Below are 20,593 nucleotides of genomic sequence, written 5' to 3' on the forward strand. Positions count from 1 at the left end.
CATGTGTGGCTCACAACCTGAATATTTCAATTGACAACTTGGGTCAGCACATTGGGGGGAAAAAAATTTCCTTGCAGGAGATTGTGGATACCCCTCAGCTGGAAACCAAGGCTGTGTCTTATAAAATGGACACACCCATGAAGTCAATAAGAGCCTCCACCAGATCAGATCCTTTTCCTAATTTGGCCAGAAGGGCCATCTGGCATAGCATGCAATACACTGGGATTTGTGACTTGGTAAAGGGTGTGATCAGTGGGCACAGCTGCTGCTGGGAATGTGGGCAAACAAGGAACAGGACTAGAAGCCAACACTGATGCTGTTACTGCTGAAACCATCAGACCCTCATGCTGTGATCCCAGGACACAGCCCAGACACAACCGTCATGGGACAATAAACTACAAAATGGGCATGCCCTGCCAAATCGGGAATGGTTGGAAAGTATCAATCAGTGGAGCCATCATTTCTCCTGCTAGGTAATAGTGTAAAGTTTTCAACAATGTTAATAGAATAAAAAAAGAACAGAAAAATCTAAATGTGAACACTGGAACATCAAAGAAATAGAGGTTTTCCATACATGTGGGAGTAATAGCAGCAGAAGTAGTAAAGTAGTATAAAGTGATAGTAGTATTAGTAATAGTCATATTGCTGTATAAACATAATAATACAATATTGAATAAACCAGAGGTGAAGAAGCACAAGAGCACCACCCAGTGCACAGGAGGAGTAACCACAGATTAGCAAAAGTTACTACACTATGCAGCTGGGGGGGGGCTTGCTGATCTCAGGCTCGGTAATGTAACATCATTCCATCAATGTATCCAAGGATTCCTCAGTCCATACTGCAATAGAGTCATTAAAGTCTTCATTTATTATGACAATATTATACTTACCATATATGCCTTGTACAGGAGGATTGCAGAACACACATTCCAATACACTTGACAATGAACAAAAAAATGGAAAAGAAAACCAACAAAATGTAAAAACCATCAATTTGTTCTAATATAGTACACATGTTTAGGAGCTTTATTTAAATCTGTCTTTTTTCTTGCTGGCCGGGCTGGACATATGATTGACATGTGTTTCCCATCCTTATCTATCCTCCAGCAGGGAACAGGTCCTGAATGCTGCTGCAGAGAACTGGGCTCATGTGATGCGGTGAGCTTGGCTCCCTGATTCATTTCCCTGTCAGCTCACAGAAGATGTTGCATAACATTGGGTGTCAAATCCTGGAAAAGACTGAATCTGGAGCAAAGACAATATGGGGGATCACTAGAGCTTGAGGAGGGTGAACATTGCTTGTTTTTGTAAACAGGCCCCCCCTCCTACCACATGAAAGAATAAAACTGGAAATGGGTTTTAAGGCCATTTAAGGAGAACAATAAAATCAATGGTGAGAAGAAGTGCAATGTAATTTCTATGTAGTATAACCATGCCATTAGCTGCTCTGTGGCCCTGGAGCAGAGGGTCCCGTAATTTGACCATATAATATTTTCTTAGGCAGGGGAAGCATTGGGAGACTAAAGCCAAATAGAATGAATGTGTAATTAGTGTAGGTACCATGTAAGCATACATCGGTGTTATAGCTTTAGAATGGTATATGTTTGAATAGTGAAATTGCTTTTGAGAACTGTGGTGGAAAGAAGTGGACATGTGGTCCAATTAGATCTGTGCTTCTGTGGCTCATTATATACGGTTTTCCTACGCTATGAGTTAGTATTTCTGAAATCAGCAATTACAGTAGATAAGCAAACATGTGACCAGCTACAGAAAACGCCAGCAGTCCTAAGATTTAGACTTACCTTCCCCGAGGACATGAGACTTGTATGAGGCAACACTTGATGAGGCTCCACAATCGACATCATGAACTCTGTTATATCACATGTATGACCGTTTTCCTGGTTAGATTCTCTGGAGGCATTTATGCTTTCCATGGCAGGTGGACATATTTTAAAATGTCCATAGCAGAACACCTCTCAGAGGCATTGAGGGCCAACAAGTCCCAGAACATCTGCCTGGCTTCAATGGAGAATTGTTGCCACTTTCCTGGTGCCAAGGATAGGTCTTTCTTCATTTGCCACCAAGCAAACTCCCGATACATGGGGTCATGACCCCCTGCTTCTTTCCATGGAAATGAGCCGGTCATAGCTGTGTACAACAGGACTCCAAACGCCCACACGTCAATGCTCGGGTGCAGCAGCAATTGATCCCCTTCTTTTAAGCTGCACAATTCCGGAGCAGTATATGGGATGGACCAGGCCATACATGGTGCTTGAGTGCCCCGGAGCCTCGTCAGTCCAAAATCTGCTAATTTGACTTCCTTACATTCAATGTCCATGAGCAAAATGTTGTCCAGTTTAATGTCCCGATGGACCATTCCTCTGCTGTGCATAAAGTCTAAGGCACTCGCTACCTGTGGAACAAAACCCTTTACAAGATCTTCATTTAAACCAACCTGTAGGGAAAAAAGAGAGAAAATTAGTCACTAGACACAAATATAACACAATGTTACCCAACATATTGAACCCACCTTACCTCTTGTATAGGGAAACAAACATACATTAGCTGAATACACAAGGAGTATGATTAAAGGAAACCTGTCAGCATCCAAAATGGTGCCATTAATGGTGCAAGATCCTTCTTAACCCATCTTACTCCATTTTAAACCTTGCTTCATAACTTGAGTGATACACAGACCTAAAACAACAAGCGTATGCCAACTATACATCCTACCAACTCACTGCCCTGGGAAAGGAACCTTTAAAACTCAGAAATGCTTCAAAAGCAACTAAAACTAGAAATTGTGACTTTATAAAGATCAATACATTTTTGATACAAACTTACATTTAGCTTTACTATTGAATGAAGGTTTCCAGCTGGTGCCACCTTCTGGACAAAGACATAATCGTTGCTGGTTTGGAAAGCGATTTCATGGGTTTCGATGATATTTGGATGGCCGCTGAGACTAAGAGACATTCCGTATTCCACTAGGAAGTTGTCCATTGGAGTTTTCTCTTTATTCATCAGTTTCATAGCCACCAACTCATCTGTTAAAAAGAAAGACATAAAAAGACAATGAGTATCATAAACCCAACATTAGAGAAATGATGAAGCTTGCTAAAAACCTGCTAAAGTTAGTTAAAAGTTTATGTAAATCTAAAAGCTCTGACTTATTAAGATCCATAACCATCACTCAAAAACTGGAAGCAAGGGGGGCTTGGAAAACTTAGAAACTTAAAAATGCTGCTCAAAAGCACTCAGAAGCACAACTGATTCTGTAAATCATTCTCTTTACATGAATTAGGCTACAAATTTACCTGAACCCCGATGTTTGGCCAAGAGAACCTTTCCGTACGATCCTGTCCCGAGCTCTTTGATGGGGTGGAAGTGGTCTGCGACTTCCATCATCCTCAGGTTTTCTGAGGTTTCAGCGATGAGCTCAAGAAGTTTCCTTGCAGTGTTCTTGGTTACTTCTACAATGCTAGAAGCCATTCTGGAATCACAACATCAAAACATACAAATGAGTTTCATTTGGCACTAATCATTAGTAAGCGGCATTAATCATCTCTCTGGATATCACCCAGTTACTGTTATTAATTGTCACCTTCATTAGAGGTGGGGGGAGGGGTAGTATTGTAACTAAAGACAGTTATTTTACATTTTAAAGCTGATATATGCTTACAATTCTTATTAAATACATGTTGGGCTTATGTTGATGAGCTTTTATTCACAGCAAGTGGATATTGTTTTCCTATATAAGTCTATGGTAATGCAAAACCCACTTGAAGCCGATCAAATTCACCTGTCAATATACAGTATTATAAATTATTTTAGAAGGGTCTCAAATGGACATCAAACTGATTCTATGGACACGAACCCTTACTCTGATACATACAAGTTATATGTAAGAAGTCCAATTATTTTATAGATTCCAAAGAGAGAAAGGAGTGATGTAGAATGGCACTGGGCAAAGGACCGAGAGTGTCATCATTCCAAACCAACAAATGTCTACAACAAGGTAGCAACCGGGGACTTCCTAGGATGGCAGCCAGGGATATCAATTCAAAACATAGGGATACAAATTCCAAATGTATTAGTCACATTATACAAAAGTTTTTGTATTGAACATCATGTGTGAATCTTTAAACTTTTGCATGATATGACTAACATTTATGAAAATATCTTTTATAGCTGGGTGTTGACTTTCTGTCCTTAGATGCCATCCTAGGAAGTCCCTGGTTTTACTTTGCTGTAATACAGTAAATGATTTACTAAAGATATGTGACTTCCTGAGACTTCAAGCACAAATCCAACCAAAGAATTTGGACAAAAATAGGACAAGGTTAGAACATCTTTTAACTTTTTATTGTCGTTTCTGACGTCCGATCTTCCCTCACTTCATGTGTGTGGTCAGCAAAACCTCTTTAAGAGGGCACAAGTGGGGGAAGAATGAAAACCTTTATTAGGTTTTGTAATTTTTTTTTGCTCCATGATATTTTTATTAAAGATTAATAACAGGTACATAAACAGAAAGAAGATTTGGTGGCTATTTCCAAAGGTGACCAATATCAATTCACAATAGGAAATATTCCAGAGTCAGGTATAACTGGACAATGAAAAACTGCATTCTAGCATTATATAGTAACAGGGAAATACAAGGGGTCCCTCATCATGGACCTATACTGGTCTTGCTATGCAAGTGTTTCTCAACCTTTTCTTAGTCAATGTGCCCTTTACAATTCCACACAATCTCGAGGCACCCCATGCTAAAATGTAAGAACTAAACAAATAGTTTTACGTAACGCAGCAACATCCACACAAGTAGGACCCCCAACATTAGAAGTGGTTTGTTCTTTCATAACTATTGCACCTTTGCACATTGCTACCAACATGTCCCAACATTCTCCCTCACTCAGCTAAAGTGACCCCAGTGCTGATGGAGAGGGGCAAACAAGGATTCAGGTGACTGATGTCCTCCTTTTCAACCAATTACATCATCCGTTGTTAGGAATGTCAGCGGCTGAACCCCACAGTACCCAAGGTTGTAATGCTGCACAATACAAATTTGTGGTTTGTGTAACAAAAAGGCAGGACTGATCCACTTACTGTCTTGTTTACAGTTTTTGGGGCAATTCTACCAAAGGCATCGCTGAATAACCCAGAAGGCACCCCAGGGTACCTGGGCACCCTGGTTGAAAAAGATTGCCATAGAATACTCTAGCCAGACTAGCAAGGCATGAAGATAAACAGAAAAAAAAAATAAAAAAATATATATACACACACACAGTATATTTGAATGTGAAGCGCAAAGTACAACAAATGATCTGAGCATGTCATAGGACAAGATAGTTAGAGCACTCAGACTCATATCTTTGTCAGGTGTTTATTGCCATGTGTGTCCCAGTATTGGGTCACTAGTGGATCTTCCCAATAAGGACCCAGGTGGTAATAAAAACCTGACAGAAGTTATAACTCATTCATAAATCAAGCAAATAAATGGGATTGGCTGGAGTTGGCCTCTAGCTACAGCCATTGTATTGAGTTGCTGGTCAGAGTTGCCAACATTCTAGTCAATGTTATGTAAGCTTGTCATTGTAACAATATAGTGGAAGAGAAAATAGAACCCCACATGTACTAAATATGACAAATGGGAATAGTGGAATTTGGAACCCGATTACTATAAAAACATTTTTTTGCTGGATTGTGCTTTCAAACCAAACTGAAAATTGCCTAACAGACAGTCTAGGATGACCTAAGAAGACCTGTATAATTTTACTTCTAGGATACATGAAGAAAGAAAATCTCAATGTATGTATGAGGTTGGTTATATTCTAAAAATATATTCAATCAATACACAGACCTCTAAACAAAAGAAAATAATTTATTCATACTTGTAGGGCAATAACAAGCAATTTAGATAAAAGGTAAAAAATCTAATTGAGGGAACATAAAAACGTTTGTCTATTTAACTTACTGCTAAAAACAGGTTCTTATTGGAAAATTTGGAAAAGCAAAGAAAATTAGGGGGGAAACGAAGTTTCATGTACAAAAAGACAAACAACAATTCACCATCAAAAGTTTTTTCACCATTCCTGTCTAACACTGAACTACTAATCTACAATCTCTCAGACAACCTCGGATGGAACGGTTTCATTTTATTTCAAGGGAAGATGAAGAAAGAACATGTGAATGTAATGCATGAGGTTGGGTAGATTGTAAAAATAACATATTGCAAAACAATGTGGATATTCCATCAATCTATGGATCGCTCAACAAAAGGCAATCATTTAATCCTTCTTGTAGGGTAATAACAGGCAAGGGAAATAAAGATAAAATCATCTAAATTCAGGGAACATTAAAACATTCTTTTTATTTAATCTTTTTGCTACAACATTTGTATTGCTGGGTTGTCATTGTAAAATATGATGAATGAGAAATATAGGAAAACAATGGCGTGTACAATAAGACAGACAGGAATGGCAACATATGAAACTTAGGGAAATAAAAAATCTTTTGGTACTGAATTGTTTAGCATGCAATTGCTAATCTACAACCTACCAGACAACCTCGGATGGAACGGTTTCATTTTATTTCAAGGATACATGAAGAAAGAACATCTGAATGTAATGCATGAGGTTGGGTAGATTGTAGAAATTACATATTGCAGGATAATGTGGATATTCCATCGATCTATGGATCTCTAACCAAAGAGAATCATTGAATCCCTTTTGTAGGGAAATTTAACCTTCTGCTAAGAAATCTGTATTGTTAGGTTGTCATTATAAAATATGATGAAAAAGAAAATTAGGAAAACACTTCCATGTATGAAAAAGTCAGACAAGAATAGCAAAATATCAGGAATGGCAAAATTTTGAACTCAGTAAAAAAACTTGATTTTGAATTGTGTTTAACAAGCAACTGCTAATCTACCATCTAACAGACATCCTGAGGAATAATTGTTTTTTTTAACTATTTCAAGTGTACATGAAGAATGAATATCTGATTGTAAAGCTTAATGATGAATATATTTTAAAAAGTAAATGATCACAATATCATGTGGATATTTAATCAATATATAAATCTCTAAAATAAAAGGCCTATTTGTCTGACAATAAATAACAGGTAAGTGAAAAAATAGAGAACATTCTACATTTTTACTATTTAAATTTCTGCTAAGTACATCTCTTAATAGTAGAGAAAAATGCTATCTAAGGATAAAACTGAGGATTATAAAACTATGAAGTTCTATGACTTACTTTGGAAAATGAAGGTATAGATGGTCTCCAAGTCGGTCTTCAAGGAGGAAATCTATGCGGTCTTCTGAAAAGCAATTCTGGCGGGAAGCAATGTAGAATATAAATCACTTTTTGCTACTAGCAAAATGAGAGTCACTGAAAGTAAGGAGTGGAGGTCTGGTATATATGTGAGGAGAAAATGGAATTTGTTAATTGATGGGAGATTCTGATTGGCCAACACACAGGAGCAGCTCATTAACATATGATTGGTGACTTTGGAATGGGTTCCTGAAGGGTGGAGCAGGTAGGTCCATATGAATGGGGATTGTTTATGCTGTGCCAGTGTGATGAGGGTGGGAAAATTACCCTGAAACTAATTTTAAATGATTTAATTAACCAAGGAAACAGTTTCTAGATGCTAAGATTTATAGAGATAATGTATAAAATGTCTTAATATTCTTTTTTCTTTATAATATCTTTTTATTAAATTGTTCAGCATAAATTTACAAAAATGCTAAATATCACATATATACAAATTAAAGATAGAAAAGAAAAAGGGTATAATAAATACTACAACACATTCACAATATATGAAATACATTAGATAATATTCAGCGTAGGAGTGCTTTCTGTTAGATATCATAGAATCTGTTAGAGTAAATAAGGGAGGAGCTCTGCTGACTTCCATCATCCAATTATATGCAAGCACAACTTATTTTTTTTCTTAATTTTCCTGGCATGTGATGTGACAGGTTGATGAGATTTTTTGGCTAGAATGTTCTAGGGTATATAGCTGTGTATATGTGGTCAGAGAATCAGAGATTAATTGGCTTGTATTTTGTATTCTTTTATCATCAGTTGAGTTTGTCTCATTTATAGGGAATATACAGGGGTTAGACAAAAGATGGAAATACTCCACCATTTGCAGGTGTGAAAGTGACTCCATGTTTGGAGGTGAATGCAGAGGTGATGTAACACATTTTTGCTTCCACTGTGTGATGAGACACCTAGCTAACAGGTGGGAAGCCTCACTTTCCTCATTCTCTGCATGCGCTGCTAGTAATACAGAGCAATGTCAGAGCTTAATGAAAGAAAAAAATATTTCCAGCTAGCAATAAATGAAATCATGTTTTGGTACTGAATTGTTTAGCATGCAACTGCTAATCTACAACCTACCAGACAACCTCGGATGGAATTGTTTCATTTTATTTCAAGGGAACATGAAGAAAGAACATCTGAATGTAATGCATGAGGTTGGGTAGATTGTAAAAACAACATATTGCGAGTTAATGTGGATATTCCATCAATCTATGGATCTCTAAACAAAAGACAATGATTTAATCCCTTTTGTAAGTCAATAACAGGCAAGTGAGAAAGAAAAAATAGTTTATATTTTGGGAGAATTAAAAACAGTTTTTTTTCTATTTAACTTTCTGCTAAGAAATCTGTATTGTTGGGTTGTCATTGTAAAATATGATGAAAGAGAGAATTAGGAAAACACTTCCATGTATGAAAAAGACAGACTGGAATGGCAAAATGACAGGAATGCAAAATGTGAAACTTTTGATTTTGAATTGTATTTAACATGCAACTGCTAATCTACCATCTATCACACAACCGAGGATGGAATTGTTTCATTTTATTTCAAGGGTACAAGAAGAATGAACATCTGAATGTAATGCTTAAGGCTGAATATATTTTAAAAATAAATAACTGCAAGATAATGTGGAGATTTAATCAATATATAAATCACTAAAATAAAAGGCCTATTTGTGTGACAATAAATAACAGGTAAGTGTGAAAAATAGAGAACATTAAACAGTTTTACTATCTAACTTTCTGCTAAGTACATCTTCTAATAGTAGAAAAACCCTAGAAAAGGATAAAACTGAGGATTATAAAACTATGAAGTTCTCTATGACTTACTTTGGAAAATGAAGGTATAGATGGTCTCCAAGTCGGTCTTCACGGAGGAAATCTATGTGGTCTTCTGAAGAGCAATTCTGGCGGGAAGCAGTCAATGGAGAAGATGAATCGCTTTTGCTACAAGCAAAATGAGAGTCACTGAAAGTAAGAACTGGAGGTCTGGTATATATGTGAGGAGAAAAAGGAATTTGTTAAATGAGATTCTGATTGGCCAGCACAGAGGAGCTGCTCATTAACATATGATTGGTGACTTTGGAATGGGCTCCTGAAGGGTGGAGCAGGTAGGTCCATATGAATGGGGATTGTTTATGCTGTGCCAGTGTGATGAGGGCGGGAAATTACCCTGAAACTAATTTTAAAATATTTAAGTAACCAAGGAAACAGTTTCTAGATGCTAAGCTTTATAGAGATAATGTATAAAATGTCTTAATTTTCTTTCAATAATATATATTATTAAATTGCTCATCATAAATTTACAAAAATGCAAAATATCACATTGACCCAATTTAGCCATGGAAAGTTTATGTATAAAATATCTGTCTAAATAAATGAAATATAAACATGCATCCATATATAAATCATAAATATACAATCTAAAACCAACATAGAACTCCACCCACCTGAGACTATAAAGTGGGCAATATATATGGACTGACAAAGGCTGGAATGCTGAGCTGTGATTGGACCCTGAAAGGAAAGTTATTCTTTAAAGGTTTTAACAAAGATGTTCCATCACTAAAAGCTTAAAAAATCTGCAGATTCTTACGATATATACTAATCTTTTACAAGCAGAGGATTTACATATAAAGTTTGAGGGCCAAAATACATTTTTCTGCTATGGGGCTTCATCACTAGTCATTTTTAGTAATGTGGAACTGCTCAGACTCAGCACTGCGCTCATACACATATATGTTCATTGGGGAGATGACGGAACTTTCCCTGAGATGGTGAAATGTATGTCTTTATTGTCATGTTTGCTTTGTATTTGTTGTATTTTGTCTCCACAATCTACTTTACTTTAAATGTTCACTTTGAGGTCACAAAACTGAAAATAGAGAGTACTCCATTGTGACAAGTCCAGATCACATTGGGAGCCAAATTATTTTAACTGAAAAGGTTAATAAACCCCCTGATGTTGGTAAAATCCAGATTTTCTTCTCTCCTAAGGGTAATGAAGTGTTTTTGGGGTGCCATAGTAAAGGTAAGGAGATGGCCTCACCAGTGTGTCCCATACTTCCAGTACTTTATTGAGCAAGGCATAGGGAATCATAGACCAAATGTGGAGGAAATGCAGGAAATAACCAGCTACTCTGCATTAGGTTGGATAGTAGAACATGCTTGATAATTACCTTCTATATTACTAGATTGCAGGATTGCCATATTCAGGAAAAGGATATTGGAAGAACCAACTGAAGCCGGTCAATTTAATAGGGATAATAGTAAACTGAAGAGGAAATATTATTTTGTTTGTTTGATTTTATTTTTTTTGTTTATTTTATTATTAAGGTAAAAAAAATCATGAATTGACAGAATTTTTATTTTTTAAAAACTTGTTTTAGTTTATTGTGATTTGTTTTATTGAAATGCATTGTATTTGTATGAAATTAAAGCTAAATGTAGCAGGGAGGATGTTTGGTAATGTTCACATTTTAGCATCCTCATTTTTGGAAAAGTGGAACTTTGTGGAAGATGAATAAAGTGAATACAGATGTTGCAGATAAATTATAGCTTTATGTTTTTCTCTGTGCATTGTAAAAACTTTCTAGTGTATAAAGCTGTGTGTGGTCAGTGGACCAGAGTATGGAGTATTTTTAGGTTCTTTTGGTATAAAATACAAAACATTGTTGTTGGGGGAAATGGTAGCCATTGTCATTGTCAATTGTTTCTGCTGAGTGTCTGGGTGTTCACCTCTACTATTGTTTGTTTACTGTAATTACCAAATCCCATCCCCATTGCCTTCAGTTCCTCCTCTGTGTATTGTCTGTTGGGTGTAGGCTGAAACCATTCAGGGTAGATCTTATTGTTATGGTAAATTTCTGTGCTCCAACACCTTGGGTGTACTGAATATTGTAGTCTCAGACTAATGGCTTGTCATTGTGTCATTTATTTTTCTAGCACTTATTTTCTTGCATTTTCTCAACTTGTTAGTGGAGCTTTGAAATGTTTAAAGGTAATTACTTGGAAACTGTGGGCACCATCTGCTGGAAACAGCTGCCATATCTAGCATGGAAAGCTCTGTAACTAAAGCCGGCCATAGAAGGTTCGAATCTCGGATGGTTCAAGGCCAAAATGTAACCAATGTATAGACAGGCTGAATGTACCTAAGTTGATTGATTGGTATAAATTGGGTATAACTAACCTGTCTGGTCTTCCATGTGATCATTGCTAGAGGCTAATATAGCCGCTAGCAGAAATCACTGTGTTCTCCCAGTGGGGATGGCTCCCCCACCCCCTATCCCCACCAAGAGAACACAATAGCTCCATGGAAGGGATTCCCCCTTCAACACTGATTGTGTTGATATGGGAATCAAGTGATTTTCTTTCCTGAAACCCGTGGTTGCAGGAAACCTTATTAACCAAATATTAGGGCATCGGAAAATGAAAAAAAAAAGAGTAAATGTAAAGGGTTTTTACCTGGTATTGTTAAAGTATTATTATTGTTAAGGCCTCCCAGGAGGAAAGTCTTAAAAATTAAGAATTACAAATCTGAAGGTTACACAAAACAAAGAATTGATAGCAAAAGCGAAAACTGAGCAAAATCACACCATAGGTTTACACAAAGTGGTCCTAGCCCAACCCCGGGCGAAAAGGGAAACATTACAGATTATGCACAATGTAAACTTTTTCAATGGTCAGGCTGCCATAGCCGAGAGGTTGGGACATATTATCGCATCTGCTTCTATCTGTGCCTATGATGTAGGGAGGGGTGAGGGATGTGAGGAGTATTGGGAAGAGAAGGATACAGATCTAAATTATCCTTTTCCAGTGGATATGGAAGAAATTGCTGACCTAAAAGGAATATTAGTGTAGATGTGGAGGCGTATAAAGCAGTCATGACTCTAGGTGTCCTCATTTGGTTTGGTCAGCTTGTAGTGACCGGGTATCTATGGATCAGTATGTGTCTGTGGTTGGCTGACCTTGTCCCCGAGTTAGTGTATGGTGGTTGGGGGCCAAACAGAAGGAACGTGTTCCATAGACACAGGGATTGTGTTTTGTTCCTGTGGTGTCTTCACGGATGGGAAGTGGTTTCTGTGAACTACATTGGTTGTATTTTTGACCTGATCATGAATGAATTCCTTATAAATGGTCTGTATCTAACAAATTCTGTCAGGGGTATGTAAACTTATGAGCACGACCCGAATCATTCCTATGCATGAAGCCAAAATGAGTAAAGGAAATAAAATGCATGGACTGCAATTTGCCGTAAATGCGGGCCCTAGCAAAAGCCGTTTATTGCAAATTCTGAGCAGGGCCACATAATAAAAATCATTGGATGGGTCTCATGTTATGTATTTTACAGAGGGAAGAAATTAAACACCCAGTTTAACTGCTTCCTGACCACCCTATAGAAGAATTACTGCTACAGGCCGGCACGGGTGCACATAATCACATTATATATATATATATATATATATATATATATATACACATGATTTTGCATTTCCAGGTAGGGGCCATGGCTGTCAATCACCAGGTCCTGGCCGGTGATAACTCGCCGGCACCCCATGATTACCGAGGATCTCCGCCGGGAAGGAGAACTGTTTTGTTTACTAACAGTTCTCCTCCCTGTCATCTCGTGTGATTACAGTGACGCACACACAGCCCCATAGTAAAACACTCTCGGCATCCTTTTTTTCCCATGAATTGAGCTTTCTTTTGGTGGTATTTGATTTTACGCACGTGCCGCCCTGTAGCACTATTTCTACTATAGGGCGGTTGGGAATCGGTTAAACTTGCTAAGATCCTTTGCTTTGATAAATGTTACCATTTGCTTTGTAGTTATCCTAAACTAACAATATATCTAAAAATCCGATACCAGAAGATTCCTGCTTATGTCTTTTCCACCTTCTAGGATTTTGCTGTGGCCGGAAAGTCACAGAACCTGAGTTCACCTTCACACACCGAACCTTCTCACCAGGAGCTCCACAGCAAAATGAAAAATGTCATTTCATATTCCAGTAGAATGGAATACTGTATATAAAGTGATCATCTATAGCCCAGCAAACGCTGATACTCCTGAACCTCAAGTCTTCCTTGTTTCTTTGTATTCATTCTCACATTCTGATTACAGTCTACAAGTGATCAGTTCAAATGCAAATTGGCAAAAACAATGTTGGCTTACTTGTACAACGTATGTAAATTCCCAGGCAGCCAATCAGAATGCTTCAACTTTACAACCACCCCCCCCCATTTAAACTCCCATTTAAAGGTGACCTTCTCTTCCCTCTTTCATTCCTCTTCAACACCAGATTTAGGGTGACATTGTAGAATAGCTGAAGATCTCACCTGGAAATCAGTGGAGCCTGATAACAGAGGAACACTTTGCAGGATACATTGAAGAGTGATCTCAACATTTCCTAAGGTAAGTCATTATATTCATACTATTATAAGGAATGTTTTGTTACTTCCTCACTATTATAGAATGACACTTGTCAATCAATACACAAATATAACTGAGCTGTATATAGTAATGTTGTAGTTTTATATCGGCCCTCAGTTGTGTTTATGAAAATCAGAATTTAATTGGAGCTTTTTCTATCAATCCTATTTTCCATCTCATTCCCTACCAGCCTGTACATATAGTTGGTACAAATGAAGACTTTAAGTCAATATTTTAGTATGTTTTATTATGTTGTGTGTTTTGGTTGTATTACGAGAAGGATATTTTACATATTATTTGGGGGGGTTGAGATGTTATTTGAATAAGGGCTAAAAACTGTTCTGTCTTTTCCAGATCAAAATGGCTTCTGCTGCCCACGATGTGAAGATCCTTCTCAAAGGACTTGTCTCCTCATCATCACAAGGTCTACAGGAGATAGACTTACAGGAGAGATTCCACCTCATAAAGGAACTTGGAAGTGGAGGACATGGTTCAGTGCTGCTGGTGGAGGACAAAGAAACAAGTAAGTGCCAGTTATACAGGATGTTTTAATTTTATACATCTCTCCATACCCATAACATGATTTAAATATAAATGTACACAAATGCTGTGCTTAATATCAATCTAATCATGTCCTATTTACAGATCAGAAGATGGCTTTGAAGATCATGGAAAAGAAAAGAACAAGTAAAAGGCAATTTCTGATAGAGTTCAGTGTGTCCTCCTACCTTTCTCCTCATCCCAACATCATCAGGAGTTTTGGCATGGCCTTCAAGACCCAAGACCACTTCGTATTTGGCCTAGAGGCGGCACCAGTTGGTGACCTGTCCTCTATAATTGTACGCAATGTAAGTCTGATTCCAGCTGATTCCGAATTTTAGCAATTTTCTGGATCATTCTATTTCAGGGTAATAACTTTTTTTTCTATATTCCAGGTTGGACTTCCAGAAGACAGTGTTAAAAGATGTGCCATGCAGATTTCCAGTGCTCTGGAATTTATTGCCGAGAAAGGACTGGTGCACATGGACATAAAATGTAAAAACATTTTGGTATTTGACCAGGAGTGTCGTTGTGTGAAAATCACTGACTTTGGCCTTACTCGTATGAAAGGAACAGTGATTAGATCTAAGTCTGGCAGCACCTCCTACAGGGCCCCTGAGATGTGTGAACTCACTGGACAGGAAGAACTGGCTGTAGATCCCACTCTGGATGTATGGAGTTTTGGAGTGCTCCTCTACTGCCTGATTACAGGAAAATTTCCATGGAAGGTGGCCATAGATAAAGACAAAAGATTCAGCAGATTTGTTGCCTGGCAAAACAATCATTGTGATGACCCCCCAGCATCATGGAACAAACTGCCCACATGTCTGCAGAGAATGTTCAGATGTCTCTTAGCTGTGGACTACAGTCAGAGGAGCAAACCGACTGAAGTCTTGTGTTATATGGAGGAGAGCTGGAAATCAGATTCAACCTATTCAACAGATTGAACCTAAGTGGCATCCCTTCCAGCTAATCTACAAGATCTAATGACTCCTTCGGACACTTCCAGTTCACTCACCAGATTTAAGGACTCTTTCAGCCATTACACAACTTGTTTAATCAACTACCTTGACAGAAGTGTTGGTTCTCACCTCCATATCTTCCCATTTCTGGATCTCAGTTCAGACGGTTACCAAGTCAAAGGCAGGATAATACCTTATATCCAGTAATTCCGATGGATGATGAAATGTCCATCAAATGGGCACACTGCTATCTGGGTCATTGTGGATTTCTTAGGTAAAATGATGTAAGAAATGCCCATCACCAATATGTACTATGTTTATATATGTTATATGGGAATAATAGGATATTTGTGACTACATAGTGATATGACTAGGCAAGTAGCTGGTTTAAAGTAAGTTTGTAAACCATATGGGACAAAATGTCTTCCTGATTCTCAAAAGAACTAACCGTCCATGACTTTATTAGTATTTCAAAGCCAAATGCTAGACATTGTAAATAAGATGGCAGTTTTTGTCTTTAGGGCCTGCTGAAAGGTGGTGGTCAGACACTGTGTCTATTTTGTTAAAGGGCTTTATCATGATAATAGGGAGTCTGTTTATCTAAAAGTCTAGGGTGATGGCAGATTTAATGAATGCATACATCCTGCAGACATCTTGTCACCAACTAGTAGGCAGAGGTGTTAACATTGGACAGCCATCACATTAAAGTAGGACTTGAGTTCCATCCAATCGCTTTCTCCAGAAAGATATGATTGTACCACTTAGAAATTCCTTGATGATGGGGAATGGAGGGAAATAGTATAAGAATAGCTAGACTGGATATTAAAGGGGGGGCTTTATTGACAAGCTCTACTGGAGACTTGATGGGGGGAGCTTGACTGGACAGTTGCCTGGAGACCTTGAGTGGAGGCTGACTATGGAGAGTGGTAATATGTGATGTACTTGCTAGCTAGATATCTTGTTGGCTAGCTAAATATATTTACTGGACTTTTGGTTTTTTTTGGATTTGTTTCCCATGATGCAGAGGTTCTATTGCTTGAAGGTATTGGGTCATATTGCTGCTAATCCTTGCCTATGATTTATATGCCACTTGGTTATATTTCTATGTAATTAAAGTTATATTTTCTTGTCTGCAGCAAAGCTGTTCATGTTTATTCTTTGTACAATAGAATCTTTTTCACCTATAGTGTGTGTTTCATTGCTGTCCTACCCCTGAAAGAACAGTGAGAAGTGGGTGGGGGTCAATAACAATTATATTATTATTAATGTCTGTATTATTTGTTTAATCACACTCCCCATTTCCTTACAATGGCCCACGTAATTCTATTTCTTAAGCTACCCTTTTTATATTCTAATATTTTTATTGAATTTTTCTCTTCCTGAGGGGGTCCACCTGTACTATTGTTCATTCCATGCTTACTGTACATACAGGATCCCATCACCATTGTTATTCATGTCCCCTCTGTCTATTGACTATCAGGTGTTGGCTATTCAAAGTAGACACCATTGTTATTCTAAATTTTGTGCCTCAATCCTGTGTATGGAATATTCCAGTCTTAGAACATTGTGGGATACGGTTTTCTTTTTTATTTGGTGGTGGTGTACTGTTGAATAGCTACCAAAACTTTTGAGCTTTATGGAGAAGTTGATGGACAAGATTGGTAAAGTTGAAGAAAGGACTGAAATGATAAAAGTAATGAAGGAAGCCCATGGCACCAGACACAGGAGGATGTGAAATTAAGACTGATCAATGAAATTCAGTAAATGTGATGGATGGCTGAGCAATGTGAACATTTAAAGGTTCAAAAAGAGCTTTGAATGAGTATCTTTGGATACCCGGGCCTCCTATCCCTCTTGTATTGAACTGTATTGTCTCCTGTTATATTGTAAAGCGCTGAGCAAACTGTTGACGCCATAAATCCTGTATAATAATAATAATAATAAATTAATTTTCTTTTGTGATTATGAACTGAGTACATCCAGAGCAAATGATGGACTAAAGATATTGAGATCCAGATCTATGGAAGAGAGATCACAGAGCTGTACTGGAGTCTACCTCCATGCTGCCTGCCAATGGGGTCCATTCTGCCTGGCTATGGGGTGTAGTCCCCCTCCCTGCCAAAGGGGTCCAATGTGCTAGTAGATATCATTTTGTGCTTAAAGCGTCTTCAGAATACAAAGGCAAAAAAACTTTAAATCTTAAAGGAGATTGCATATAAACCATTATTACATGTGTGGTCTAGTTTTACTGGCTACAAGGGGGTGACTGTTACAATATGAGTTTATGTGAAATCTCCATTGGTAGATATCAATAGTTCTTGTACTGAGAAATATATATTAGCTAGAGTTTGATCAATGTGGTTGTGTAATACGTCTTATATTGTATGTCCGGGTTCTGAAGATAGAAGGGAATTGTTTGATTTTAATGTAAGCTGCCAAGGGGCGATATTCTATTAATTACAAGTGATACTGTATGACATAACAATAGACCGGGGTGCAGGAAGGTAGTCATATTGGCTCATTATAAGGAGAATCTGATTCCATCTTATCATATTTGTTGTAATTCACCTCTTCTCATTATTGTTCTACCTGTCTGAACAGACTGAATACAATCAATACACTTGCTGTGTAGCTTCCCCCTCATGTCAGCTGTTGTTCATCAAGGAGGCCTACTGCATGGAGATGGTCACTAAAAGAAACACCTAAAATCTGAAATATAGTGAAAACTATAAAACAAATTTTACAAGTTAGGTAAATGTAACAATACAACAGAGAGTGATATTCACTGAAATATGCTTTTGGTTTTTCTTCATTCTATGACAATGACTATGTAGTTGCAGAATAAAGAGAAATGTTACCCCCAGGACAGAACTGATCATATCAATGGTGAAGGGCTTGTGAATAGATGTTAAAGAGGAGGTAGAACACCTGGCTGAGATGTAACTGATGATACTGTTTCTTTCACAATGGCCTTGTTTATGGAAGCCAACCTCCATTGTTGGGACTAGTAATGTCCAACTGTGGACCTCTGGTAATGACAAATTTGCAGGATTATCTCAGCATAGGAAGGGACACAACTGCTTACATTAGCAACTGCTACAAGAGTTGCCATAAACAACCCAACTATTATCAGATCAAATGTGTTGTGCTAGCCCTGTATCATCTCAATGAATCCAGGGATGCATATAATCAAATCATGAAAATTACAAATTTGTATTAAACCATATAAATAATTCATTGCATATCCTTGTGGGGGTGGAGAAACACGAATACCAGCTGCGTTTTTGGCTGGATTCCTGGAAGTGGATCATTTGCACTAAGTCACTTCTTTTGCACGCAGCTCAGTTATATTTTATTGATCACAAGGATATGTAATGGTTTAACTAGAAGTATAATTTATAGGAATTCATGAGAATTAATGTGTCACTTTCATGGATTATATGCTTCACTGCGGAAGTGTGATTCTTGATGGAAAATGATGGGTGAATCCTCTTTGAATTTAAATGCGATGGACAAATCTTAGTTTAGTTGACATTATGCTGTATGTAGATGACGGTTAAATATTGTTTACCTTTCTCAAATAAGATTCATCCATCTGCTGCATTTTTCCAAGAGAATGAATCTCCAGTTAGTGGCATAAAATACAGATGAATGAATGTCCAGCAAACCTTTGCCGTAAATACTTTAGAAATATTGCATTATAACAAAACCAAATCTGGCTATTTATAAACATGTTAGAGAGAAGTTTAAGTGAAGAATTAAAAAAAAAAAAAAAAAAAAAAGCTGTTTCAAATCTTAGTTCAGTTTATTTTTTTGTTTACAAAGTTTTTTTGAAAGATAGACTACAAAAACTGCACATCATACATGAGGTAGAATGAACAGCAGGAAAAAAATGCACATAATAGTTTACAATGAAATAAAGCTAATCACAAAAAAAGATCAAATACATGAAAGAGGAAGTCAACATTGTAGGCAGATTAACCACATAACTGACAAGAGTCAAAGACAAATAATGGTACAGCTGAGATCTATCATTAAGTGCCAATGCACCATCCAACCATCCCAGTTTCTGTTGAATAAATGCATCCTGTCCAGTAATGTGTACTGAATACGTTCCATGAGCATGACCATATCAACTACCCACAATACAGAGACCAGAGGGACTACTGGGGACTTCCAATGGTCCATAGGGTGGAAATGCTATGGAGTATCCTATTATGTTCACTGGAATCCTCCTCATATTGATTGGACACAAGGATTTCCCATTCTTTACCTTTGTAGTAGGTCATAATGATTAAAAACCAGTGCAAAAAAGAAAAAAATTAATTAATTAAGCACATATATGTATAATAATGCAATTCACAGTATATAAACACAGACTTGTGGTTGGGCAGAAGGAATTTAAGGATTCTGAACTCAGCCTTTTAAATTATGTAAAATGTTGTAGAGAAAAGTAATTTTTTGGCACGTACAATCTTTTGAAAATTACATCAAAGAGGAGATCAATCCCAAGTTCAAATCCTTCCACCTTGGAAAAAGGTCAGTTCAACTTTGGAGGAATGAGGGAAAAAAAAAAAACACACCTCACAATACACTCTAAAAATATGATGTCTATTGATTGATGATTGATGAGTATAATTGTAAACTAAAAGAAATTGATGATATACATGCAAAGTCATTGACTAAACAATCATCCTAAATGTGTTCAATTTACTGTACTGTGTAATATACTGTATATAAAGTGATCATCTATAGCCCAGCAAACGCTGATACTCCCGAACCTCAAGTCTTCCTTGTTTCTTTGTATTCATTCTCACATTCTGATTACAGTCTACAAGTGATCAGTTCAAATGCAAATTGGCAAAAACAATGTTGGCTTACTTGTACAACGTATGTAAATTCCCAGGCAGCCAATCAGAATGCTTCAACTTTACCCCCCACCCACATTTAAACTCTCATTTGAAGGTGACCTTCTCTTCCCTCTTTTGTTCCTCTCCAACACCAGATCTAGGGTGACATTGGAGAATAGCTGAAGCTCTCACCTTGAAAAATCAGTGGAGCCTGATAACAGAGGAACACTTTGCAGGATACATTGAAGAGTGATCTCAACATTTCCTAAGGTAAGTCATTATATTTGTACTATTATAAGGAATATTTTGTTACTTCCTCACTATTATAGAATGACACTTGTCAATCAATACACAAATATAACTGAGCTGTATATAGTAATGTTGTAGTTTTACATCGGCCTTCAGTTGTATGTGTTTATGAAAATGTGAATTTAATTGGAGCTTTTTCCATCAACCACATTTTCCATGTTATTCCCTACC

At 37.3% G+C, this 20,593-nt stretch overlaps 2 protein-coding genes across 2 annotated transcripts; one reads left to right on the top strand and one right to left on the bottom strand.

Annotated features, from left to right (window-relative positions):
* Nucleotides 1-1,921: 1,921 nt before the first annotated feature.
* On the bottom strand, nt 1,922-12,044 carry LOC149454768 (serine/threonine-protein kinase SBK1-like). Its single transcript, XM_089687090.1, has 5 exons — nt 11,983-12,044; nt 9,162-9,278; nt 3,318-3,493; nt 2,845-3,047; nt 1,922-2,455 (listed from the first exon to the last, which is right to left on the bottom strand). Exons 1-5 carry the CDS (start codon nt 12,042-12,044, stop codon nt 1,922-1,924), a joined length of 1,092 nt encoding a protein of 363 aa, XP_089543216.1.
* Nucleotides 12,045-13,491: 1,447 nt separating this feature from the next.
* Nucleotides 13,492-15,248, top strand: LOC149454769 (serine/threonine-protein kinase SBK1-like). Its single transcript, XM_089687091.1, has 4 exons — nt 13,492-13,512; nt 14,116-14,284; nt 14,407-14,609; nt 14,697-15,248. The coding sequence occupies exons 1-4, from the start codon at nt 13,492-13,494 to the stop codon at nt 15,246-15,248; spliced, it is 945 nt and encodes a 314-aa protein (XP_089543217.1).
* Nucleotides 15,249-20,593: the final 5,345 nt, after the last annotated feature.

The sequence above is a fragment of the Staurois parvus genome, unplaced genomic scaffold, assembly GCF_062004578.1.
Source record: "Staurois parvus isolate SC_StPar_1 unplaced genomic scaffold, SC_StPar_1.0 ptg000417l, whole genome shotgun sequence".
NCBI lineage: Eukaryota > Metazoa > Chordata > Amphibia > Anura > Ranidae > Staurois > Staurois parvus.

Coding starts and splice junctions, on each gene's coding strand:
- LOC149454768 (XM_089687090.1), bottom strand. CDS start 12,044: ATGTCCCAACCTCTCGGCTATGGCAGCCTGACCATTGAAAAAGTTTAC. Junction 3,494..9,161: donor CTATACCTTCATTTTCCAAA/GTAAGTCATAGA, acceptor TTGTGATTCCAG/AATGGCTTCTAGCATTGTAG. Junction 2,456..2,844: donor ATTCAATAGTAAAGCTAAAT/GTAAGTTTGTAT, acceptor TTTTCCCTACAG/GTTGGTTTAAATGAAGATCT.
- LOC149454769 (XM_089687091.1), top strand. CDS start 13,492: ATGTTGGCTTACTTGTACAAC. Junction 13,513..14,115: donor TGTTGGCTTACTTGTACAAC/GTATGTAAATTC, acceptor TGTCTTTTCCAG/ATCAAAATGGCTTCTGCTGC. Junction 14,285..14,406: donor GGTGGAGGACAAAGAAACAA/GTAAGTGCCAGT, acceptor TCCTATTTACAG/ATCAGAAGATGGCTTTGAAG.